The 26343-nt window shown below is 42.2% G+C and overlaps 1 protein-coding gene across 5 annotated transcripts; it reads left to right on the top strand.

Moving 5' to 3' along the window:
* Window positions 1–10329: 10329 nt before the first annotated feature.
* On the top strand, window positions 10330–16829 carry LOC149472191 (uncharacterized). Of its 5 annotated transcripts, none has more exons than XR_016315327.1 (7): window positions 10330–10395; window positions 12664–12753; window positions 13113–13190; window positions 13579–13737; window positions 14086–14178; window positions 14971–15090; window positions 16570–16829. XR_016315327.1 is itself a non-coding variant. In XM_089692499.1 (7 exons), the coding sequence occupies exons 2-6, from the start codon at window positions 12843–12845 to the stop codon at window positions 14974–14976; spliced, it is 345 nt and encodes a 114-aa protein (XP_089548625.1). In that variant the 5' UTR covers window positions 10330–10395; window positions 12664–12842; the 3' UTR covers window positions 14977–15090; window positions 16570–16829. The 5 variants fall into 5 exon arrangements, 3 of the variants coding, with proteins under 3 accessions (XP_089548625.1, XP_089548633.1, XP_089548630.1); XR_016315329.1 differs by having other exon boundaries at window positions 13116–13190; XM_089692499.1 differs by having other exon boundaries at window positions 12664–12851.
* Window positions 16830–26343: the final 9514 nt, after the last annotated feature.

The following is a 26343-nucleotide window of genomic DNA, read 5'->3' on the forward strand; positions in this document are numbered from 1 at the left end:
AACTATCAAAACATTTTTACATTTTGAAGTCTATTTATCACCTAATGTTCACACAACTTACATCCATGTTTCACATACTTTATAATGGAAATTTGTGTGGAAAATGTGTGATTCTTGGGTAAAAATATGATAGATGATAGTGATAGGTTTTCCAATTTATGTCTAATAGACCCAAGATCTTTCAACAAACAGAACCTGTCATGGCCCATGTATCACAAGGAATGTTGTTTATTCCTTGTGATAGTAAAAAAGGTACAGTATAAAAAATACATTTAAATAAAATAAATAAAAATATATTTTTTTTGTGCTCTTGCACATGCATGTAAATCCCTCATTACAAAAGGGATAACAGGAGCATGGTGTGGCAGTCCATGTATGTTTGAGTTCCAAATGGGCAGGGGTAAGGGTAGTCCAGTAGGCACTAAGGGCAAGCTGCATAGGAGTGAAGCATAACTCTGCAGAAGGGAAACAAAGAAACACAGCACCTCTAAGCGTGTACTGTGAAGGTATTTAATAGAAAGATAAGTAGTAGCTCACATCTTAGAATTTAAAAACAGGCTCATGGATAAAAGGGTGAGACGTCTATAGCCAGATGTTGTGTGACTGATCCAGAGAGGAGATCGATTGAGTCCGCCAGCAGGTGGTGCTGTGCATGTGCAACATGGATGGTAAGCCTGGTGGAATCTTCAACGTGTCTGCCAGCAGATGGTGCTGTGCATATGCAGCATAGATGGTGAAGCCTGGCAGAGTCTACAAGATGTCCGGGATAAGCACATGTGGAGTCTGACGTCATTAAAACGCGATGCTTTTCTGAGCATGTGCAGGACGAGAGGAGTCCAGGCTCACTCTTTCATCAAGCAGGGAGGAGCTGGGGGTGAAGGAGCCTTATGTAGAGCAAGGGGCAGATGATGGACAGGGCCAGGGGTGGGGAAAGAAGGAGGATGCTGTCACAGAGCAGTAGACAAGCTGACTGTGTACAGGAAGATTAATGACACTGGTGGAGGGATAATATACTCACCCTCTTACTCATGAGCCTGTTTTTAAATTCTAAGATGTGAGTTGTTACTTATCTTTCTATTAAATACCTTCACAGTACACACTTAGAGGTGCTGTGTTTACGTAAAACGGTGTAACGTGCCACACATTGTTGCAAGTGTCAAGTGCAATACTTTTAGCAGGAGATCTCCTGTGTAGATCTAAACTGGTAACCTGTAAAGACATTTAAAGGGTTAACATATGAGATTTTTAGGCTTGTTGCGGTTCTGCAGGTGTACACAATTTTAAGGCATGACATGGTAGGTATCTATTTACTCAGTGCAACATCGTCTTTTATATTTTACCAAAAGAAGGGTACTGTATTGCATTGTGTGAACTAAAATTCATTAAAGAGAATATTTGCCTGAAGAAAAAGCATTTTTAAGAGGGCTGAACAAATATCGTGTGACTTAAAAAAATTGCAAACACCATAATTTTATTCCCCAGGACCTCTGCTTAAAAAAAATAATGTTTTGGAATCCTAAGGAATATTATAGAAAAAAATGCAGATTTGTTTTTACATGTATGTGAGAAATGTCAGATTTGGCCTGGTTTTGATGTGATTAAAAACAGTATTTATTTAATACAAGTTGATATCAACGTAGATTAGATTCATTTAAAAAAATATGTATTAAGCCAAGGGGATACCCACAGTAAAGACAGCAATTTACATATGCAAGAGTATAATATCAATGGTTTTCACAATGGCCTTCAATGATCTGTAGTAGATTAATTGTTTCCTTAGTGTAAGATGGTAGGGCGGTAATGTGGGGTCTGAGATGGTCATCTACTAGCCAACTAGTTTTATCTGTCAGGCACCCATTGCCAAAGACAATGGATGCCTGACAGGGTGGATGATTGGTGCTCTTATGGGTTTTTGGTTGTGTGTGAAATGTGGGTACCTTTGGGTAATCCACATTTAAAAACTTGCAATTTCTTTTAAATCACTGGGTCTTGATATGCCTTCCCAGTGAAGTTACTATAAGTTTCTTAAATAATGTAGTTGGTATTTTACTGTACCAAATCATGTTCTTTAAAATATCCAAGCATATGGATTTGTATTGTGCCCTGTCAAGAATGGCAATATTGCCCCTTTTATCATAGGATTTAGTGACAATACTATGGTTTTTATGTAAATCAGACAAAGCCTTACTTTGGATTTTAGTGAGGTTCCAGGCTACTGTTTTTGGCAACCTACTGATTAAATACTGCTATGTTGGGATTAATATTTAATAGGGGGAAAATTGTTGACCTCAATTGCAAACCTCATGAGTTCAGTAGTGACTAATGGCATATTTTCTGCTTTATACTGGGGCCAATTCTGTTTAACTTGTTCATAAATAATATAAACATTGGGATAAATAGTTCAATCTCAGTGTTTGTTGATGATACAAAGCTAAGCAGGGCAATAACTTTGCAAAAGGATATAGCTGAAGACCTAGTTAAAATAGAAAGGTAAGCAACTACATGACAGATGACGTTCAACTTTGAAAAAGGTAAAGTAATGCACTTGGAGCTAAAAATATGCTTGTAAGTTATTCGGGGGGTTATGCTAGTAAGATATTGGGGGAATCAGGGATGAAAAAGGATAGGGAGGTCCTTGTCTATCATAGACTCAACAATAACAAGCAATACCAAGCTTCAGTAAAAAGGCTGTCTGCTCAAGAGATAAAAGTATCTTTCTACTACATTACAAAACTTTGGTTCAACCACTTTTTGAGTATGCAGTCGAATTCTGGTCACCAATTTTTAGGAAGATTGTCCTTGGACTAGCCAGAGTCCAGAAAAGGGCAACAAAGCTAATAAGGGGGCTGGAGGTCCTCAGTTATGAGATAGAACTATAAAAAATGAACTCTGTTCCATGGTTAGTTGTGTCAGTAGGGTGTGTAGATACATTTTAAAAACTTTTAGGTGTGTGTACAATGTACAGGGATATAGAAACTGATAGTGATACAAAAAAACACACGCACATTGAACTGGATGGACTGGTGTCTTTATTCAACCTTACCAACTACAATACAATGTTACCGTGATATCAATCTAAATTCACATCATTGGGTTCAAAGACCTCAAACTTGCTTCTAGCCTCACTCTGTAGAGGTGTTTCATTGTATGTCAAGAGTCCTACCAGAGATCATACATCACTTTTAGTGTCAAATTCCTAGCAGCCAAGTTGAGGTCTTTAGTGATTTCAGACTAGTCTGAGTTTTGGTACAGGCAAAAATTCAAATCCAAGAATAGAATCTCCTAGCTGTAAAATAGTGTGCAAAGAAAGATTGATGATATTTATTTATCTTTTTGTCTTTTGTAATCTTGCCAATGTACTCTTCTATGCTCCCTGCTTTTTTGTGTTCTTTCACCCATTGTTGGAGACCCCTAAAAAATGTGTACTATGTACTTACTAAAATGGCTCCTAAACTCAAAACAGTGCAAATATCATCCTGATAAGTATCCATTTGGTTGAAACTCAAAGATGTTCCAGAGGAGACCCATCACCTAAGGTTCCTTCCTGGTTATTTAAGTCCACTGAGTAATCTTAAATATTATCATGAGTAGGAGTCATGGATTCTTTATTGGTTATAGTGATCCTTCCATTATCTACACTCCTAGAATTGAACACAGCACCTTTAAGCCTTTTGTGTTATTGCTGTGCTTGCCCTTGTTGGTGCCAGTACGCTTTTTGTGAAAAGAAAGAAAAATATGATTCAGAGGAGATATAAGAACTGTTCCTAACAACTCTGTTAAGAATTTAAAAGCATCAATTTCAAAGATTCACTCTGATAACTAACTGTCCACTTATAAAGCCATGCATTCAAAAACGTATTTATTTGTGAAATTTTGTGTTGTCTTTTTATGGGTATATTTTTATTGAATTTTTCCAGTTGCTCCTTAAGTTCACTATCTCTAGTGGGAAACTTTCATGTGTCTTTAAAGCATTAACATTTTGACTAAATATTCCCTCATGGATGTACTTGTCATACCAAAAATTAGTAGATTTACATGCAATAAATTTTCTTAACTAAAAAAAAATATGTTATTTCTGATTATTTTTTGCTAGTACTCTCATAAATATATTCTAAAACTGACCAGTGAGGCTCTCACTTTGTGCCCATTGTAGTCTGACATTTTTGACTGAAAATGCCTTATAGAATAAAACACAAATTTACAAAAAGTGAAAATGATTTACATGAAAAGTCATATCAAAAACAACACACTAAAATATATCTAAACATAGTGTAATAATAAAAAAACTGTTTGATCACAAATGCCCCATGAACAAAAATCAGCACCCAAAATTAATACCTAATATACCAGGCATGTGGGTATTAACTCCTTCATGCTGTTACCTCCCAGCCCTTTAAGAGCTTTTAAATGTTGCAAGGAGGAGGCGGGCATTTGGGCAATGTGACTGCTGAGATTGGCTATCATAACCGTCACATGATCGGAAAGCTCTCGATCACTAGTATGCTTTGGGAGGTTTGAGCGTTCCGGTCCCCGCTGGTGTCCATGCTCGGAGTGTGCAGCCGGGAGGGGAAGCAGGGCATTTGGGCAATGTGACTGCTGTGATTGACTATCACAACCGTCACATGATCAGAAAGCTGCCAATCGCTAGTATGCTTTGTGAGCTTTGAGCTTTCCATTCCCTCTCGTGTCCATGCCGGGAGCATGCAGGGCATGCACTCTCAGCACAAAGGGTTGTTTATTTTAGGTCGCATATATGCGACCTCTCGTCATTAAAGCCCACCAGCCGAGAGGCCACATATGTGCACCACATCAGCAGGACGAGGTAATATTACATTTGTTCTGCAATACCTACATCCCCAATAAATGCAAAACAAAACCAAATATATGTTCAAAAGTGTGATTTTTCAATGATACCCATCAACACTAATAAATACAGTATTTTATTGTAAAACTTTACTTTTATTGTACAAAATGTTTTAAAAATATCATATACAATTAATAAAATGTTTATTACAAAGACACCTCTAAGCTCTAGCCCTGCCCTGTGTGGCAGTTGTTATCATCACTATCCAATACTTTATTGTACATAGTGTGAAAAAAACATGAGGATGGAATAATCTTTGACTACCAAATCTCTACTTGCCTCATTGACCTTTCAATTAACTCCTTCAGGCATAAAACACATAAATAAAAGACAAATTAGCTAAGAGACACTATTTGGAGTCCAAATGGGGAGATCCATGTAAAACATCAGGAATGTATAGATGTGGGTTATGTAATTACTACAAATATATATGACTCTACAAGTCATATTTCCCAGTGGAGAACCTTTTGATTTGCAAACATTTTGTAAATTGTAAAACAATGGGGGTAGTGTATTTTTTTTTAATCTGTTTATTGAAACTTTAACAAAGCAACAAAAACTAAAGTTTTGTTAACATAACACACAAGGGTAAACCCACACAGGGGCGATAAATGAATTACAGAAATCTAGGAGACCAGCGGGCAAGGTAAACACTTGAACAATTAAGGTGTTGCCTAAAACCATGCACAGAAATTTGGATGAGCACAATATGAAATCACAGTCCAGAATGACTCAAACAAAAAAGGATATCATCATACCGAGAGAGACTTACATACAGCAAAGAAACCATGGTAAGGTTGCATTAGTAGGTAATGAGGAGGCTATCGTGGGCTCCACAAGCCACTTAGACCATACTCTATCATATTTCTTAGGGCAGCCTCAGTCTACATACTGTAGGTGTCTTTACAAAGTGGTAAATTGATATTTATTAGTTGTTTCGAAAAAGAAATAGATGGGCATGGACTTTTTCCAGTGTAAGGTAATGGCCTTTTTGGCATAGAACAGAAGAAGGCTAACCAGGGTTCTTTCCGCTACATTGGGGATTAAGTTTTTAACCAGGCCTAATAGGCAAATCATCATAGTGGGTCTCAAGGTGATGGACATTAGATTATTGATCATTGCCAATACTTTTCCCAAAACTGTGGGACAAGTCCAGAAAACGAAGGAGTAATCTCCCAGGGAACGGCCACACCTCCAATAGTCCTGTAGCTGAGATGGGTCCATTTTATGGAGTAGGATGGAGTGAAGTAGGCCCTATGTACAATCTTAAATTGGATGAGCCGATCCTGCAAGGAAAGTAAAGTTTGAAAAGGGAGATCCTAGATGTCGTCCCAATCATCGATATCTAAATCTGGGATGTCCTACAGCAACTGACCTTGAAGTTCTTCAAGTACAGGCAAAGACACAGATAAGCACATTATTATTATTATTTCAGGTACTTATATAGCGCTGTCAATTTAAGCAGCACTTTACACATATATATTGAACATTCACATCAGTCCCTAACCCTCAAGGGGTGTACAATCTAAGGTCCCTAACTTACATTCATACATATATTAGGGCCAATTTAGACAGGATCCAATTAACCTACCAGCATGTCTATGGAGTGTGGGAGGAAACCAGAGCACCCAGAGGAAACCCACGCAAGCACTGGGAGAACATGCAAACTCCATGCAGGAGGAGTCATGGTTGGGAATCGAACCCATGACCCATTTACTGCAAGGCAGACATGCTAACCACTAAGCCACTGTATGATGATGATGGAGTATCATGGGCAAGACCAATGGAAGCTGGGCATGGAAAGCATGGGAAAGCTGCTTATGTTGGAAAAAATAAGTAGTAGGCACATTCAAGTTTGAGGAAAATTGAGCCATGGATTTCAGGGTTCCATTTACCACCATCTGGGAAATCATTTTGATCTTACATATGGCCCAGGCACCTGGGCCTGGTAACATGTAAAAGTGTGGTAAGGAGCAGGGGTGGACTGACAACTCATGGGGCCCCTGGGCAGTAAGAGATAGTGGGGCCCCCTGTTCCCCTGCCTACACTCAAGCCACACCCACACAACACCCTACCTACATATTGCAGCTCAGCTGCATAGAAGGGGCATTTAAATATTTACTGCAGAAAGGTCTGCATGAATGATCCTGGCTTCTTTCCGTAGAAGCCACTGGGCACTTCCAGGTTTAAAGATGGCTGCCATGTGGGGGAAGTGAAAGAGAGAGGGGAGTGAGAGGGTGAAAAAGAGGAGAAGTGTGAGAGAGGAGGAGGAGAGAGAGAGGAAGGGATGAGAGAGGAGGGGTGTGTTTTAAATTGCTCTAAAAATTGGGCATGGCTTAAAAGGGGTGTGGTTAAATAGTGTCTGAGATTACTTATATAGTGCAGAATGAGGTAATGTTAAATAGGGAATGTACAGTGTGGAGTGTATGACAGTGAGTAGTATGTACAGGGAGAGGAGTGCGGAGTGTATGGCTGTGGGTAGTATGTGTAGGATGATGTCAGTAGGTGGTGTCAGTAGTTCTTCATTTTTATTAGTATTATTTTTTTCAATTTTATGATTTTGTTTTTACAAATTAATGTTTTATTATTTTTATCATTTTTTTTTTTCAAAATGCTTTTCAGTGGCCAGTGGATGGTGTCGGTAGAGCAATAGTGTGGGTGTCAGAATTTTAACATTTTTATTATCTAATGTTTAATTATTTTTTACAATTTATTTCTGTATTATTTTTTTCATGAAGATTTTGTTGGGGCAGTGGACAGTGTCAGTAGGGAGTGAACAGGGAGCACTAGTATATGTTGGGATGAATAAACAGAACCTGTAACCCCTTATATCAGAAGGAAGAGAATGGATGGAGGGAAGGAAGGAAGAAAGAAAAGGGAGGGAGGGAATGGATGGAGGAAGGAAGGGGAGGGAAGGAAGTATGGGTGGGAGGAAAGAATGAAGGGATGGAATGGAGGAAGGAAGGGAAGGAAGAAAAGGGAGAGAAGGAAGGAAGGAAGGAAGGAAGGAAGGAAGGAAGGAAGGAAGGAAGGAAGGAAAGAAAATAGATGGACAAAGTAATGGAAGGAAGGAAGGAAGGAAGGAAAGGGAGGGAAGGAGGGAGGGAGGAGGGGAGGGAAGGAGGGAGGGAGGAGGGAAGGAAATGAAAGGAGGGGAGGGAGGAGGGAAGGAAATGAAAGGAGGGGAGGGAGGAGGGAAGGAAATGAAAGGAGGGGAGGGAGGAAGGAAGGAAATGAAATGAAGGAAGGGAGGAAAGAATGAAGGGAGGAGATAAAGGAAGGAAGAAGGGAGGGAATGGATGGAGGAAGGAAGGAATAAAGGAAAGAACGGAGGGAAGTAAGAAAAGGGAGGGAGGGAGGGAATGGATGGAGGAAGGAAGGAATGAAGGAAGGGGAGGGAAGGAAGGAAAGAAGGAAGGAAGGAAGGGGGGAAGGAAGGAAATGAAAGGAGGGGAGGGAGGGAGAAAAAAATGAAGGGAGGGGATGGAGGAAGGAAGAAAAGGGAGGGAATAGATGGAGGATGAAGGAAATGGGATGGAGGAAAGAATTAAGGAAGAAAGGAAGGAAGGGAATGGATGAAGGAAGGAAGGAATGAAGGAAAGAATGGAGGGAAGGAAGTAAGAAAAGGGAGGGAGGGAATTGATGGAGGAAGGAAGGAATGAAGGAGGGTGAGGGAAGGAGGAAGGAAGGGGAGGGAAGGAAGGGGGGAAGGAAGGAAATGAAAGGAGGGGAGGGAGGGAGGGAGGGAGAAAAGAATGAAGGGAGGAGATAAAGAAAGGAAGAAAAGGGAGGGAATAGATGGAGGAATGAAGGAATGGATAAAGGAAGGGATGAAGGAAGGGGAGGGAATGAAGGAAGGAAGGAGGGGAGGGAAGAAGGAAGAAAAGGGAATGGATAGTGAAAGGAAAGAAGGGAAGAGAAGGAAAGGGAAGGAAGAAAACACTGTAAAATCCAATAGCTTTCCCAACTTAGATATATTTGTTAATTTTACTCATATATCAAAAATATGCCTTCTTACTAGTGTTTATTAAGTTAGAGTTAATTGCAAGGTAATGAAACCATTTTACTTATTTTATTGAGTGAAACCAACTTAAAATAATCAAGTTGCAACAAAGGACGCAGTGGCAATACTACACCAGTACAAGGAAGAAATGCATTAACTGTCCTTAAAGCCCAACTCTGGGCAAAAAGAAATAAATTCCTATGCAGAGGAGCTTTGCTTGCACTGAAAGGGTTAACTGCTTGTTTTTGCAGGGGAGAAAAACTTAAACTCAGCAGATCCTCCGATACTGCAAATGGCACTCCCCCACAATCCAACAGTGGACTATTCCTCACATCCTCATGTCCTGCAGGTGTATGATATCAGGACCAGTTCACTACTCAAGAACGCTAGATCATGGGGGGTGGGGGTGTATGAGCTGCAGGGATCAGTTTTGTACAGGGAGAATTGAAAGATCAGGTAAGTATATCTCCTTTCTCTCACCACTAGACAAAAATGGGTAGTTAACCCTTGCAGTCCTACTGCAAGGTCATTTTTTTTTCCTGGAGTTGGGATTTAAGTGATTCCAAAGTCTAAACAATTTTTCCTGCATTAAGGTGATAGATGTTTAGGTAATATTATTGCCCCCTAACTCCCCTTATTACACTTGATCCAGCTCTATGTCTGTCTGTATAGCAGCTTTCTCTTCTGACTTTCAGGTCTAACAGGCATTGCTGAGGCAGCTGCTCCTGCTGTCATCAAAGCCAGTGAAGAGAGATTGAGGTATTAGGTGGAGCCAGAGTCTGTCAATTGACACAGACAGCGGCTCAGGATTGAGCCTGCAGGTGTACCACCATAGGAAGCGCACTTTGAACATGATGAGCCATGAGTGCCAAAAAAGGACAATTGGGGGAATTACAAAGAGCAGAAAAGTATAAACCTTTGTTATTATTTTAAATTGTGTTTACAATCACTTTAGTCCAGTGTTTATGAAGGTACTGCTGCAAATGTATTAAAAATGCCCTAACAGACAGCCAGTTACAGTACATTTTCTCCTGCTGGCTCTTTTTTTCACAGTGCTGCCTTTCTGTTGCTTTTTGGTCATTTAAGGAGGATAAAGGGCTAGGCTTCTTGCACATGGGAGTGAAAAACACCTTGTGTTATACTGATCTCTAATCAGATGTATTGATGTCTATGACACAATGCACACTACTGACTAAACATTAATAAAGCAGCACTGAGTAAAGTGTGCAAGAAAAAAATACAAAGTGCACTTAGTTTCTGTCTATACTCTGTATATACTCATTTACATGCACACAGGAATACAAGTGTATATCCATACACAGCCTCAATCATTATTTGTCCTATCTCCAGCCACCTACAATTTCCTCCTCCCTACTTCCAATAGGACATGGGCTTATTAGTGACTGACAGTTGTCTGCACCAATGAGAAGCAGAGGTCCCAGCTAAGCTACAATAGTATGCAAGTAGAAGGCACGTGGACATCACACTGAAAGGACATCTAGGAGAAAGAAGAGCTGCTGAAGAGTGTGTGAGAGGCATGGAGTGAGTACAGTGGGAAATATGGGCAATTGGACTTGAAGGATGGACAGATATGATATGTAGTGGAGGTGTCTGAGCAGTGTGAGCTGCAGAGAGGAAGCGCGCGGGAAAGTCCATGTGCTGTAATATGCCACTCCTCCTTGGTGTTCAGTGTCTGCTTCTCCGGAGAGCTATGTGTGATCAGGAAGGTGGGGGCTGTGTGAGTTGGAGAGAGGAAGAGTGGGGGAAAAGCTGAGTTCTGTGACTGCCATCCCTCTTGGGATTTAGTATCATCTCTGGAGGTGAGTGTGTGTTGCACTGTGATCTTGAGAGAGAAAGTGCATGGGAAAAGCTAAGTTCTGTTCAATGTGTGCTTCCATATCTGTGTCCCTCTGCAGTCTGGGTCAGGGTGCAATGTGCAGCAGTCTCAGTGTGTGTTTTTCTCTCTCTCATGCCCCAGTTTGGTAGATTTTTTTTCCTCTCCTTTTACTATCACCAAGAGTAAAAGAATCTAAAACAGGAATAAAGGTGACATTTTAGAATTGGAGACATAATTTCTGGTGATCCTGGTGGCTACCATGGATTTCCCTTCACTTTCAGTGTTGGCTATGAAACAGAAATTAACCTGTTTGGGACCGCCCCACACACATATACGGCAACAGGGTGGCACGTGCAGGCTAAATCCTGTAACTGTATGTCGAGGGCGCAGGTGGGCAGGGGAGGTGCCCACGCGCTCCCCCAGCGCCGCTGTCACTGTCTCCTCACACAGCGGGAGACAGCGCAGGTATCCGGCAGGCTCGATTGCCACCAGCTACCCGACAATCTTTACTATGAGAGGAGAACGGTGAGCCGCCTGTGTAAACAAGGCAGCTCGCCGTTCTCTTGGTAAGGAGCGGTATGATCCCCGCCTCCCTGTCATCGGGAGACAGATCACTCTGCTCCATTGGACAGCCCAGCTCCCCTCACAGTTAGAACATGCCCAGGGAACACACTTAACCCCTCCCTAGCTCACTAGTGTTAACGCCTTCCCTCCCAGTGACACCAATACAGAAAAAGTGCTTTTTTTTAGCACTGATCTCTGTATTGGTGTCACTGGTTCCCAAAATGGTTCATAAGTGTGCGATGTGTCCACCCCAATGTCACAGTACTGCTAAAAATTGCTGATCGCCACTATTACTAGTAAAAAGCAAATAAAAATAAAAACCATATATCTTTCCCGTAGTCTGTAGACACTATAACTTTTGCGCAAACCGATCGATATATGCCTATTGGGATTTTATTTTACTAAAAACATGTAGCAGAATACATATTGGCCAAAATTGATGAAGAAAATTTACTCTTTTTTTTTACATTTATTTTATTGGCTATGTATTATACCAGAAAGTAAAAAATATTTATATTTTTTTCAAAATTGTCACTCTGTTTTTGTTTATAGCGCAAAAAGTAAAAACCACACAGGTGATCAAATACCACCAAAAGAAAGCTCTATTTGTGGGAAAAAAAGGACATCAATTCTGTTTGGGTACCGTGTCGCACGACCGTTCAATTGTCAGTTAAAGTAATGCAGTGCCGTATCGCAAAAAATGGCCTGGTCAGGAAGGGGGCAAATCCTTCTAGGGCTAAAGTGGTTAATAGGAAATCTCTTGAGTTGGACAGGGATGACAGAAAACTAATGGGTTCTAATAACTGCCCTTTATAAAAAATAAATGTTTTTTTGCCTTCAGATTTTCTCACATTGCTAATTATATATTGTACTTAATTGTAACTTAAATACTGAAATTTGCACTTACAACTGTAATTGTCAAAATGGCAGTAAAAACTTGGCTGTGTCAGTAAAATGTGGGTGTCTTATCAGTAAATTTATTTTGGTAGGTTGGCAACACTGTAGATGGAGTGTGGACACTGATCATCTGGGGCCTGGGGGGCGCAGATACTGACTACCAGCAAGGAGGATGGGGGTGTGGCCACCAACCAGCAAGGGGAGGGGTGCATGCGACCATGGACTGGCAAGAAAAGGACACAGCCAACAAGCACTATTTGAATGGGGGAGCAGCCACTGATCGCCAGGGGCTTGGCGTCTGACCATCAGGAGCACATTGCGCTGTCTCTCTACAATCACTCTGTTCTATGAATGCTTGTATGGTGGCGATCTTCAAACCTATTGTGGGGGGGGGGGAGCGCTGGATGAAAAGACACTTGACCACAAAGGACAAGGGGCACAGACACAGCTTTTATTACAGTTATTTATGACCATTTTTCCTGTACTCTACTCTTTCAGTCAACAACAATCCATTCTACAGAGGAAGATTTTACCTTGTGTAATGGTAATCCTTGATCCATAATTACCGACTGGACAGTCTCTGCCATTGTATTTTCTGGGGTACACAAACACTGACCACATGGGAGGGTGGATGCAGATACTGCCCACCAAGAAGGGCACAAAAGCCTGTGTTCAGGATGGAGGCGGTAAATATAAACTCTACATTACAAACCACTGAACTCTGGATGCTGCCTTAAACCATTGAACTTATCCTAACCACTTAACTTAAAATTGAATGTTTAATTTAATATTTTATTGTAGTATTTTTTTTTTCAATGTTTGCTGTAGTTTCTTATGCTTATAAAGAATGCACATACGGTATCAAAGACTGTGTCTGTCTGTAATCTACTAACCACTAGGTTATAAGGGGGGACTTATTTTTAAGTAAGGAATTTTGTCCTTTTCAGAAGAATTGCTCACAGCAACTGCCTGAGATCTCTTCCTTGAACAGACTCTTTGTCAAAGTGGGCTTCAGTACACTGGAGGTAAGATGCCAATAGCTAGTAATATTTTAATGGATTTTCCTGCAATAGGTCTAATTAGAACTCTGCCTTTCAAACTTCTGAGCTCTGGTTCACAAAACTACTGAACTACACATGTAGAATTCAGTAGTTTGTAAGTAAATTTAGGAGTTAAGCAGTTTTGTGTTGGCTTAGAAACCAATGCTCTCTGAATGCAGAGTTTAGTAGTTTGTAAGGAAGAAAAGTTTACCTTACAAACCACTGAACTTCACAGGTAAAGGTGAGGGAAAAGCTGGGGGAACCACAGAGAGAGGGAGGACAAGGATCTGCCTGCTGGGGCACTAAAGAATTTGGGAGAAACTTATTCAAATATTAGGGAAATAAAGATTTTTTTTTTTGTTTTGTATTGTAGGTGTTTGCAGAGTTCAATAGAATAGCCACCACAAATCTGCAGAATAACTTTTTTGATGCCCTGGATCGATACACACCACGCTTTGTCACAATCTTCAAGTCCAAGAAAGGAAGTGTTGGAGAGACATTGTCCATGTTTGTGCAGCAAATTAATTCAGAGGTGAGTCTACTGCAACCCTCTTTTTGTTTGTTCTCAACTTACAAAACCTTTCATGATTCACTTTGTTGTAATATACAGAAATATGTAAGATACCATAAATGTACAACCTGTAACCTCTACTACTATCCCTTTTGGCCTATGTTGTTACCTGTATTGATTTCAATATTTTAAAGTGGTCTTGAGAAGTTGTGATCCAATGATGTTAAAACATCGAAGCTATGGGTGTAACTTAAATAACTTCAATCAGTAACTTTCCTGAACTGTCAAATAGTGTGATATTTGTTTCATAAACATGTAGGTTTACATTTTATGCAATATTAAACTGAACTTTTTATAATTTACTTCTAGAAACCTGATGTGACAGCAATGCACACCCTTGTGCTCCGAGGCCTCCCTGTTCTACTTGGTGATGACCCCAGTACATTCTACATCATCTGCTTTGTAAGTTATCATAGTTGCACCTTGGCAGTTGTGGGGGGATTCACTTTGTATTCCTTAGAAATATAGATTAATACTTATTATATCACTAGTACAGTGGTGGGCATGGCAGTTTATAAAATGTAATCCCTTAGTGAGGGAGGGTAAAACAAATGTTAATGCCTGAACACAATTTTGCAGCTTAGACATGTTAGTAGAACTGTATCATTACAACTACTTTGTGTATCCAGATGGATTATACCCTTTTTTGCGTGTGTATATTGCTATCTAATTTAAAGTGATATTAAAGTCCTTGTGTGTTTTTCTGTTTAAATATAACAAATGTGTTATACTTACCACCTTTTGTGCAGTTGGTTTTGCACAGAGCAGCCCAGACCCTCCTATTCTCGGGTCCCCTGCTAGCACTCCTGGCCCCTCCCTCCTGCTGAGTGCCCCTACAGCAAGCAGCTGTATGGGGCAATTGTGCCAAGGCTGTGTGTATTAGACACAGAGCTGCGGTTTGGCCCCACCTCCTCTCTCTCCTCATTGGCTCACTGACTTTTAATGCAATGGGAGGTAATGGTGCCCCGCTGCTGTCTCAGTTAATGAGGACCTGCTGCACACAGAAGATGCTTTATTCTAATGCATAGAATGCATTAAAATAAAAACCTGCCTTTAGAACCGCTTAAAAAAATGCTTTAAAGGAAGAAACCTTCCAAAAATAGATTGACTTTGACCCTTACCTTGAAGCTAAAACTAACCATATACAACACAGTGAGAAATGATCATGTTTGTTTTTGTATCGCCTTCTGACAGCGATGAGGCCTGGGCACGTTTTACCTGTTGGACTGAAGACTGTCATTGATGAAAGTATGCCTGCTTCTCCAAATCATCTCCACCCTGACCCAGTGTCTATTGCCATCATAGCCGAGGGAGGTACTGTAATGGAGGATCTCCAGAACCTACCTCAAGCACTTTGCCTCTTCTTTGGACTTTTATATGCTTTACACCTGGAATACCCTAAAGCCATGGAAAACCCTTTTAACTTCATTCAAAGAGTGATGCTGGGCCTGGGGGAGAACAAACTCCCACTAAAACTGCAGAGTCTTAAAAATCTCCTGTTGTGTTAGAATGTTTGTTTTTTTGTTTTGTTTTGTTGTTCTGCTTGCCTGTGACCTGTTTTCAGTAGACTAAAGTTAGCTGACGTCACAGAGCTCAGAAACCTTAGTGTGCTGTTTTAAAATTTATTGTAATAGATGTTCAAGCTGGCCAACTGCATCAAAATGATCTGGTTCTGGTCCTTGCATACCAAATCACCAAAATAGAAAATATAGGCATACCTCAGTGGTTGTACAGAACCAATACAGGCTAAAGTAATTTCATATATTGCAATTGATGTTCAATTGCCTCAAAGTAATCTATCTCTGATCATACAACAAACATACCTGAGTGGTTGTATATTACCAATGTGGGCTAAACTCATTTCATGTATCATAATTGATATTAAAGCTGACCAACTGCCTCAAAGTGATTTGTACTTACATGGAATAAACGCATGGATGCAGTTGTCTAGTTTGTACATCTCTATAATATATGCAATGAGTTTATTCCATCAATTGTGATATATGCAATGAGCTATGCCTATATTTTCTATATTGGTGATTTGGTATGCAAGGACCAGAGACAGACCATTTTGATGCAGTTGGCTAGCTTGTACATCTCTATAATATATGCAAAGTGATCCTTCTTTCACTAGTTCCTACTCATCCTGTAAAAGGTCCTTTACTTGCAGGCAGAGTTAATTTAGTGAACCTATTGTGAGTATGGTATAAAATGGCATGGAGGAAAACTGCTATTAAAATGGTTGTAAACTTCAGACATGAAATATGAACAAAGTATATCCCTCTATAGTGTGTACTTGTCTCTATTAAAATCAATGAGTATAATTTCATTTCTGCTGCTTCATTTCTCCATATCGGCATGAATCACTTCTGACAAGTTTTTTTTCATGACACCAAGGGAAAAAAGGTGACTGGAGGGCCCTCTAGCAGATTGACAGCCTCAGCTCTGTTCCTGTGAAGGAGGTGTCTCATCCCACCAAACAGTTCTTAGAGCTCTCCTCACTGAATTTCTGCAGAGTTTCATTTCAGCTCTCCACCCTCTGTTTTCTGAACTCTCGGACAAGCTTTATAAATACAGCACTTTAAATGGCAGTCATGGAAAACTCTGGACATTTTGTCAGCTTTTAAACCAAGCATCAATGTTTGTTATTATGGCTGTTGCTTACTTTTAACAGTTTGTGGAAGTAATATGTAAATTCTCTACAAGGGCAATAAACAGCTCTGTATGTGCCCTGTTCATTCCACAATGCTCATTTCACGTCCTTTCCTTTTTATTTTTTTTTTCTTCACACAGAAAACTGCATACATTGTTGCAGGTTCCTGCTCAGGCAAAATCCTGCCCCGGACCAAATCTGCACATGATACCAGTCTCGTGGTATGAACATAGCGCAGAAGATGTTTTCATTCTCTTGCAGAAAAAGGTGCACAAAACCTCATGGTGTGAACGAGGCCTAAATGTTTTCAAAAGCGAGTTGTTATGTAACAAAGTTTTAAAGAACAATGTTATTTCTTATAACAGAAAAATAAAAAAAAAATCGTATTTGAACTTTGAAACAGTCATTTATTTATATGTACCTGTGAGAATGAAACCACTTGCCCCGCAGAAGCTTTTGCCCCTTCATGACCAGGTAATTTTTTTTCTATTCAGCACCATGCTACTTTAACTGACAATTGCGCAGCCATGTAACGCTGTACCCAAATTAAATTTTATATACTATTTTTTTTTTCACTCAGAGCTTTATTTTGGTGGTATTTGATATCCACTGGGTTTTTAATAAATATAGATTTGTTACAAAACATCCAATAAAAAAAAATTGGTATTCTGAAAAAAATGATCGTATTCTGGTTAAAAAAAAATCCAAATAAGTGTATATTAATTGGTTTGTGTCTACACATATGGAATTTACACAGCTATAGATTCTATACTGTAATGGTGGTACAGCGACATAGTGTGACTGTGATGGAGTGGTGGGCAATCTAGTGCCAACACACTGGCTGGGAGGGACACCAACTGACATCAATAGTGACACTAATACAGTGATCAGATAATAATGTACACTGTATTACTGACACTGGCTGGGGAGGGGTTATCTGTGAAGTGTAATGTGTGTCATATGTGCTGCTGTTAACAGATTTAGTTGTCAGGGAGAAGAAACACGACCTCTGTTCACAGCACAGTGATCTGGCTGTGTCTGTGTAAACGTGATTTGAAAGAGCCGGTCAGCAGGTTTCAGCCACAATCATTGGCTGAAACCTGTTGATTGATGTGTACTGCATCCAATCACAGCATGGGTAGGCAGGGGGTGCCAGACCCTGAAACAGGCCTATGCCATACAGTTAGATAGTCTGGCCTGCCTGCGCCGCTTGTCTGCAGTATTGGGCAGATGCAAGATGTTAATGTAAAATGGATGTTTGGATAAAACTAAAATAACACAAGTAACGCTTACTTGGTTTTTTTAAGGCAATCGGTTTGCATGGTTTTAACAAGTAAATCGGATTGCTGTGCAAGTAACCACAACTCAATATTCAGAGTTGCAGAAAATATCACATTAGTTAGCCCAACCTAAATAAATGTGTCATTTGGAATACATTACACAGTAAACTTAACTTCAAATGATTTTGTTATTTTAAATGGCAAATCTGAGTACTCCATACTAAGTTAAGAGTTCACCTAACGCAAAGTTTCCAAGTACTATTCACTATTTTTTGTTAGTTGTGTATACTAAAGTGTAAGTTCACCACACTCAGTAAGCATTTGTAAGAAGAAAATGCAATTCTTATTCTAGTTTACTTGGTTTTTTTGAGGCAATCGGTTTGCATGCTTTTTTTAAGTAAGGTTTACTAATTGGATTTTACAGTGAAGGGAGGTAGGGAATGGATGGAGGAAGGAATTAAATGGATGGAGGAAAGAATGCAGGAAAGGGAGGGAAGAAAGGAGGGAAGGAAGGAGGGGAGGGAGGAAGGACGGACGGAAATGAAAGGAGGGGAGGGAGGCAGGAAGTAAGGAAGAAAAGTGAAGGAATAGATGGAGGGAGGGAGGAAGGAAGGAAGGGAATGGATGGAGGAATGAAGGAAGGTAAAGGAGAGAAGGAAGGAAAGGAAGGAAAAAATGAAGGGAGGGAATGGAGGGAGGAAGAAAAGGGAGGGAATGGATGGAGGAAGGAAGGGGAAAAAAGGAAGGAAGGGGAGCGACGGAAGGAAGAAAAGGGAGGGAGGGAATGGATGGAGGAAGGGATGAAGGAAGGGGAGGGAAGGAAGGAATGAAGTAAGGAAGAAAAGGGAACGGATAGAGAAAGGAGGGGAGGAAGGGAGGGAATGGATGGAGAAAGAAAGGAAGGAAATGGACTGAGGAAAGAATGAAGGAAACGGAGGGAAGGAAGGATGGAAGGGAGGAAGGAAAGAAATGAAAGGAGGGAAGGGAGGCAGGAAGGAAATGAAAGGAGGGGAGAGAGGAAAGAATGAAGGAAGGGAGTGGATAGAGGAAGGGAGGGAAGAAGGGAGAAAGGAAGGATTGAAGGGAGGAAGGGAGGGAGGGAATGGATGAAGGAAGGAAGGAAAGAAGGGAGGGAAGGAAGAAATGGAAGGAAGGAATGGATGGAGGAAGGGAAGAAGGAAGGAAGGAGTAAAGGAAATAAAAGGAGGGATGGGAGGAAAGAATGAAAAGAGGGGAGGGAGGAAAGAATGAAGGGAGGGGATGGAGGAAGTAAGAAAAGGGAGGGAATGAATGGAGGAAGGAAGGAAGGAATGGATGGGAGAGAGGGAAAAAGAGAGCGAGAGAGAGGAGGGAGAGAGAGACAGAGAGAGAGGGAGGGAGGGGACAGAGGGGGGAGAGAAAGAGAAAGAGGGGGGGGAGACGGAGAGGGTGAGAGAGAGAGGGGGGGTAGGGAGAGGGAAAGGGGGGGGGGAGAGAGAGGGAGGAAGGAATAAAGGAAATGAAAGGAGGGATGGGAGGAAAGAATGAAGGGAGGGGATGGAGGAAGGAAGAAAAGGGAGGGAGGGAATGAATGGAGGAAGGAAGGAAGGAAGGAATGGATGGGAGAGAGGGAAAGAGAAAGAGAGAGAGGAGGGAAAGAGAGACAGAGAGAGGGAGGGAGAGGGAGGGGGCAGAGAGGGGGGAGGGAGACAGAGAGGGAGAGGATGAGATAGAGAGAGAGAGAGAGGGAGGGGGGAAGGAATGAAGGAAATGAAAGGAGGGATGGGAGGAAAGAATGAAGGGAAGGGATGGAGGAAGGAAGAAAAGGGAGTGAGGGAATGGATGAAGGACGGAAGGGAGATATGGATGGGAGGGGGAGAGAGGGAGAGGGGGAGAGAGAGGAGGCAGAGAGAGAGAGAGCAAGAAGGGAGGGGGGAGAGAGAGAGGGGGAGAGAGAGAGAGAGAGAGAGGGGAGAGGGATAGACATTCAGAAGCATCACAGAGCTGCCGGCTGATCTGGACAGGGAAGGCAAAGCAGATCCTCTCTCTTCTGCTCTGCCATGGAGGATGGGGGGAAGGGCTGGACACTGTCAGAGAAGACGAAGCATCAGAGACCTGGGGGGGGCACAGGAGGGAAATCCGATGCACATCCAGGGATGATCGGTGCATTGGAGGGACAGTGACAGCACCGATCTCCCTGCATGGATTTCAACAGGGCATCTGGAAGCCTCCCTTCCCGTCACCCGACTCACTCTGCCACCACGTGAAGTGACAGGTGAGCTACTTCTGGGTCAGGATAAGAAACTGCCTCCTCCTCCGCTCCCCACACTGTCACTGAACAGTGATCCTCTCACGGCCCCCTACTGACCCCGGGCCCTCGGGCAATGCCCGAATAGTCAGTCTGCCCCTGGTAAGGAGGGATTAAGCCAGAGGAGGCATTCAGTGACACAGCAAGTTTGGAAAAGTGTTTACATGCTTGGCTCACTCTTCAGGCTCGGAGGGTAGGGAGCAATGAGGGAGTTAATATATAAGGGGCCTGAGGACCTCTAAATTGGAGAGTCTCCAGAGAGTGCACCACTGCAGCTTTCAATACGGTAGAGGGATTGGTCTTATCTGGGCATAAACACCAGCCAGCAGTAACTAGTTGAGTGGCCATAAAGTATTTTTTAGCAGTTGGGAACGGATAAGCCCGCCTGAGATGCATAAATGTGAACATTTTATCAGAATTTGTGGACCTCAAAGAAAAGAAGAAAAAAGTTGGTGTCAGGTAATGGGAAGATCGTCGCGGCGATCGAATCTGCACATGCGTAGAATCCTGACAAAACGTGCAGGCGGGCACTAGGACCCAGGCGCGTCTGTCAGGAGTCGGGCGGGCTATTTAAACCGGGCTCTTGCAATGCTCAAGTGCCCTATGGTCTTACCTGTTTTCCTGAAGTTCCTGTTTGAAGATTGTTTTGTTGCCGACCCTGCCTGACCCTGATTTGCTGTCCGTCTCCTGCTTTGATCCCTGGCTTGTCTGACCATTCTCCCGCTTAACCCTGTATGTTCTGACCTCCTGTTAATGAACCTGGCTTGTGACCTGTTTATCCCTCTGCCTGCTGATTTTGTACTACGCCGCCACCACTGTTACCGACCCGGCCTGCCCGAAGCTGCTCCTGTTACCTCCTCACATCAGACTCTCACCTGCTATAAACCTCCAACGGTGCTTCTACCACAGCTGGGTGAACCCAGGGGCCGCGACCTGGTCTTGGCCTGCTCCAAGTCCATCCCCACCATCAGCGGCCCTGGTGAACTAGCAGGTCGGAGCTTAAATTCCGCGCCTTGGGGGAATCCGGTCTGTGGAGTTTCTAGAGGCTACCGCGGTTGGATCCCTGTCAGCTGGTGTAAGTTAAGTATCCACTGTGGGAAGTTCCTAAACATATACGTGAACTTAGGGAGAACTTTCACTTACATCAGGTTTATTCATCCTAGCAGGGACAAAGGCAGAGCCTCCCATTCTTTCAGTTTTAATTTGACATCCTGTAATACCAGAGTCAGATTAAGGGGGAGAAAATTAATGCATTCGAAGAAATAATTACACCTAAGTAAATTTCTCAACCCATTGAAGTGGTATATCAGGTGAGGCCATAAGCCTTGCATCAGTATCTATTGGAAATAGGGATTTCATTTGGTTTACCCTGAGGTCTATGACCAATGAATAGGAATTCAAAACTTGGAGCACCCTTTTCAAAGAAGCACCTGCATAATTAAGAAATAGCAAAAGGTCATCCGTGTACAGGGCCACACTCTCCTCCAGCCAGCCAGTCTGGAGCCTTTTTTTGGCAGAGGAAGAACGAAGTGCCTTCGCAACCAGTCTAATGGATGAGACAAAAAGGGCTGGAGAGAGGGGGCAACCCTGACGGGTACCTCTATTTAGGTCAAAAGGAGCAGATAATCCACCTCCCAATCTAGCAGAAGCCATTGGACCTCCATAGAGGACTTTTAACCAATCAATAAACAACAGTGGAAACCCCATCCTCCTCAGTACCTCCCATAGGAAAGACCACTCCACCGTATCAAAGGTCTTTTCTATTTTCAGTGAGGTCTCAACCCTAGAGCCCACATTGGAGTCTTGAGCATGTAAATTAATAAATAATCTATGGAGATTTATATCAGTGGCTATATACAGTAGGCCTTGAAACCTGTTTGGTCTGAATCAATAACTGTAGGCAACAAACCTTGGAGTCTGAGAGTAAGGAGCTTGGTAAAATCTTAAAATCATTATTGAGCAGTGCAATAAACCTGTAAGAGGCATAGGATGTGGGGTCCTTAGGTGGCTTATATATTAGGAAAATGTGAGCATTAGACTAGATGGCCCTGAGAACCTCTTCTGGGGAACTAGGATGTACCAAGGCAGAGCATTCTGCCTCTGAGAGCTACTCCAAGGCCTCTTGATCTAGCAAATCGTGCAAATTGGAAATCAGAGGGGAGGGTGGAAGTATACAGAGAGCTGTAGAACTGACTTAAAGTCTCCAAAATCTCATCTAAAGAGGACACTACCTGCCCCAAGGGGTCCTAATCTTAGAGATTGATGCAAGAGGTGAATCATGATGGGTCATCATTGCCAGTACGCAGCCATTCTTATCGCCTTGTTCAAAGAAGTTTATTCCTATATACAGTAGGTCTAGCCTGGTAAGCGCAGCCACATGGAGATGGAGTTCTTGCTGAGTAGCCAGTAACAAGTCAAAATTCCTCTTGTTGGGGTCATTGTTATAGGTTTTGGTCTGATCATTAATCAACTGGTGCAGAGACTGAGTAGTTGCAGACCAGTCCCTATGAATTGTTGCTATAGACAAAATATACTGTCCTCTAGTGAAACCATTAAAGGCATCTCAAGTGATAGCTGGAGAGGATGATATTGAGGTGCTAATATGTATTTAGTCTAGATGGGATATACTCTGCAAGGTCAGTGTGGGAGACCCAAAATGGGCTCAAGACCCCTAAAGACGCATTGCATGAGGAGGAGCACGGAGGACCACAGCCAGGGGAAAATGATCTGAGCGGCCACTGGGTAGGTATTTTGCTTCAATAACATCCGCCAACAGCGAGGGATTGGCAAAAGGCAGGTCGATATGAAAGGAGGTCTTATAGATGGTGGAAAAGCAGGAGTAAGACCTAGTAGTGGGATGTTTCTACTACCAAACCTCCGTGATTCTAGCAGCATAGCCCCATGCAGACACATCCCCAGAGAAATGTTTAGGTGGTATAGTGCTATCTAGATCAGGCAATAGGATAGCATTAAAACTCCCATAAAGCTCAGTTTGGCTGGACAGTATGGGGTAATCCTCTCCAGTATAATATACAAAATTACAGTGGAAAAAGGTGGATGAACATAAAGAGCAGTAAGGACATGTTTACACCACAATGTAAATACTACTATAACATATTTGCCCTAGAACTCTGTATGAATCACCTCAGCCACACATGGAAAAGATTTGTTGATCAACTCCCTTTGGTGAATATAGAGTATGTGGCATGAAAGGCCTTTTGGACCCAAGGCTTTTCAGTGCTAAAATTTTGCTGCCCATGACATGTATTTCTTGTAGTAATAATACATGAGAAGCATGTAATTTAACTTTTGGAAAAAGAAAGCCCTCTTAAATTTGGAATTGAGGCCACAAACATTCCAAAAAATCACAGTGAACGAGTCCCAATTTTGTGGAGCCATAACGGAAACATAAACATCTCAGGTACAGGAGGAGCTTATCTAGACGGCAGGGACATCCAATGAGCATCCATTGCCCTAGAAGGTCTGTGTGCCCCACAGACATGGCTGCAGCGGGAGACCACATGGTTAAGATGGCCAGTGAAGAATAAGGGTGGGTAGTACTTGTCTTGGAGTGAGTGGTGGGTAACTTGTTCGTGGCCATGGACGGCTCACAATATGTAGCAGCAGTTCAGCGGAAGGTGTTGATCTGATCCTGAGAAGCTGAAAAAGAGCTTGATGAATGCTGTCAGAAAAGAGACAGGATTGGAGCTCCAGCTCCATGCGTCAAGTCAAGCTCACATCCTGGCCACACTCCCGGATTGGTGGTGTATTTACTCCTGTGTAAATATGGTTCCTTTTATGTGGGAAAAACTGTGAATGTTTTCAAAATACATTTATGACCATGTTTATATTCTTGAAACTGATGACATGCTGAGCCCAATAGAGAGATACTATCTGTGACGTTACACCATCACCATAATCCTACATGTACATCAGCTCTTGGTTGGGTCCATCAGGACTCTAGAGGTGGTAATTTTTAGCAAATGCCTAGTTTCAATAAACTTTTTATTTTCCTCATTTGTGATTGTGTTTGTTTTTGATCTTTATATATAAGAATATCTGTCAAGAAGGTGCATGGTTCCAGTGCAGTGGCCTGGCATGACTGTCCACTCTTTTTTGAGTGGTGACAGAGTGGGCATGCTAGGGTCTTCCTCTCTCTGTGGGGGTAGGTTCCCACTCCAGTTCTTGTTCCTGGGGATGGCAGCACTTTTTGGATCTCTTCTGCTTTGGTTCTTAGCCCTCTCCAAGTGGGTGGAGAGGAGGGGAGGCAGGTCGTTCCATGCATGGGGAGGATCCATTTGCCATCTAGTGCCACCTCCAAGCATGCCCATAAAGCTCTGCATAGCAACACCCCAGGCTGTGGGTTGGTTCCTATGATGTGGAATGTTTGGCAGCAGTGTTTCCAGAGGCTGCCTGGCTGTCATACTGATAGTCTAAATACATTTTGTTTTTAGTCACTGACATGAAGCAAGTACAGTATTTAGGAATTTAAACTTTTCTCAAACTTTCATTTGCCACAGGCTTGCCTGAGTATCTGACTCACAATACTTGAGGCCAGACACAGCTGGGAATAAGGATTTTCAGAAATGTCAAGTATCATATTTCTGCCAAGGCAGGTATAGGTTAAGGCAGCTCTTTTTTTTGCCTTGCTGTCCTCACTCCCTGTTACATTCTCAAAGGTTACCAGTTTATGAATTGTATTTGCAAATATTTTTACATGAATACGTATATATATTTTCAGTGCATCTATATATTCTTTGTAGTGTTGATGATTGCCAAAAATAGGTATGCATGCCACAGGAAATTCCTTTCTTAGCAGAAGATTTTGATAATTATATAGTATTAGAACTACATTTCAAGTATAGTAGAAATATAAGCTGCCATACTTAGACATGTGTATGTAGGGCAGGATAAACACCTCCAGATTATAAATATTTTCTATATAGCTTGGACCCAATGTACTTTAACTACCCTCCAACCACTCACTAAATATATACAGCCAAGCAGGAGCTTTGTCGATTCAAGAGGATGCACCAGTGTGTCAGTCAGTTCTTGCCTTTCATGCATGGCCCAGAGGCCATGCAGAGGCACAATCTGTGATTGCTGTGTCCCTGTACCATTTGATCACTGTGACCAATCACAGTGATCCCAAAAGAATACAAAGGGAACATGAATGCAGCCTTTGAACAGTGTAATGAAACGGATTGCTTACACAGTCATCACGACTATAGTAAGCAATCATGATGTTGACAATGAACTACTCTGGTGACAGTATGTACAAAAAATACAATAGTAAAAATACACTGTCAATTATTTTTCTTTACATGCTGTCACCAGAGCAGGTGCAGTGTCATTATGGTGGCATTGTACTGCTGTGGCGGTGATTATGCACAATGGATGGCTGCTCTGATATCACTGTATATTAGTGTTGCCATTGTTTCTGTTCACCACAAGAGCAAAACAATGTCACCAGTGCTGCCATTCACAGTGTCCCTAATTACTGCCACATCAGTCAGTGTCCCTAATGTCCACCACATCAGTCACAATGTCCTTAATCTCCACCATATCAGTCACAGTCTCCCTAATTCATGCCACACCAGTCACAATGTCCCTGATCACTGCCACACCAGTCACAGTGTCCCTGATCATCACCGCACCAGTCACAGTTTCCCTGACCACCGCCATACCAGTCAGTGTCCTGATCACCACCACACCAGTCAATGTCCCTGATCACCACCACACAAGTCCCAGCATCCTGATCACCACGAATCATAGTGTCACCATAAAGACTCACATGTGCGTTGCTCTCTGAAGAGTGACCCATGTTCAGATTGCTCTTCAGAGAACATTTAAAAAGGTGGTGAGGAGGTGTTCTATCACCTCTTCACCACCTGATTTAACTCTTTGGACCCCACACAAGCTCCCCAATATCGCAGCCATAGCACGTGTACTCCCCTGTCTTTATTTATGCTGCTAAAGGGGGTAGAGGTTGAGGAGTAGTAAAACTGTATCTCAACCATGTGGTTTTATTGCTCCGAACCCACATGTGAATGAGTCCTAATAGTGCTGCCATTTACATCAGCTTCAATCACCACCACACCAGTCACAGGATCGCCAGACCTATGCAGCTAGAATCAGTGTTCCTGACTGCCACCATACCAGACTAGTGCAGCTAGTAACAGTCTTCCTGATCACTGCCACACCAATCTCAGTGTCACCAGACCAGTGTAAGCCAAAAATAGTGTTCTTGATCACCCCTACACAAGTCCCAGTGTCACCAGACCAGTAGAGCCAGAAACAGTGTTCCTGATATCCACCCCACCAATGCAGTGTTGCTTCTGCCTGCC

This window comes from Staurois parvus, unplaced genomic scaffold (genome assembly GCF_062004578.1).
Source record: "Staurois parvus isolate SC_StPar_1 unplaced genomic scaffold, SC_StPar_1.0 ptg000022l, whole genome shotgun sequence".
Classification (NCBI taxonomy): domain Eukaryota; kingdom Metazoa; phylum Chordata; class Amphibia; order Anura; family Ranidae; genus Staurois; species Staurois parvus.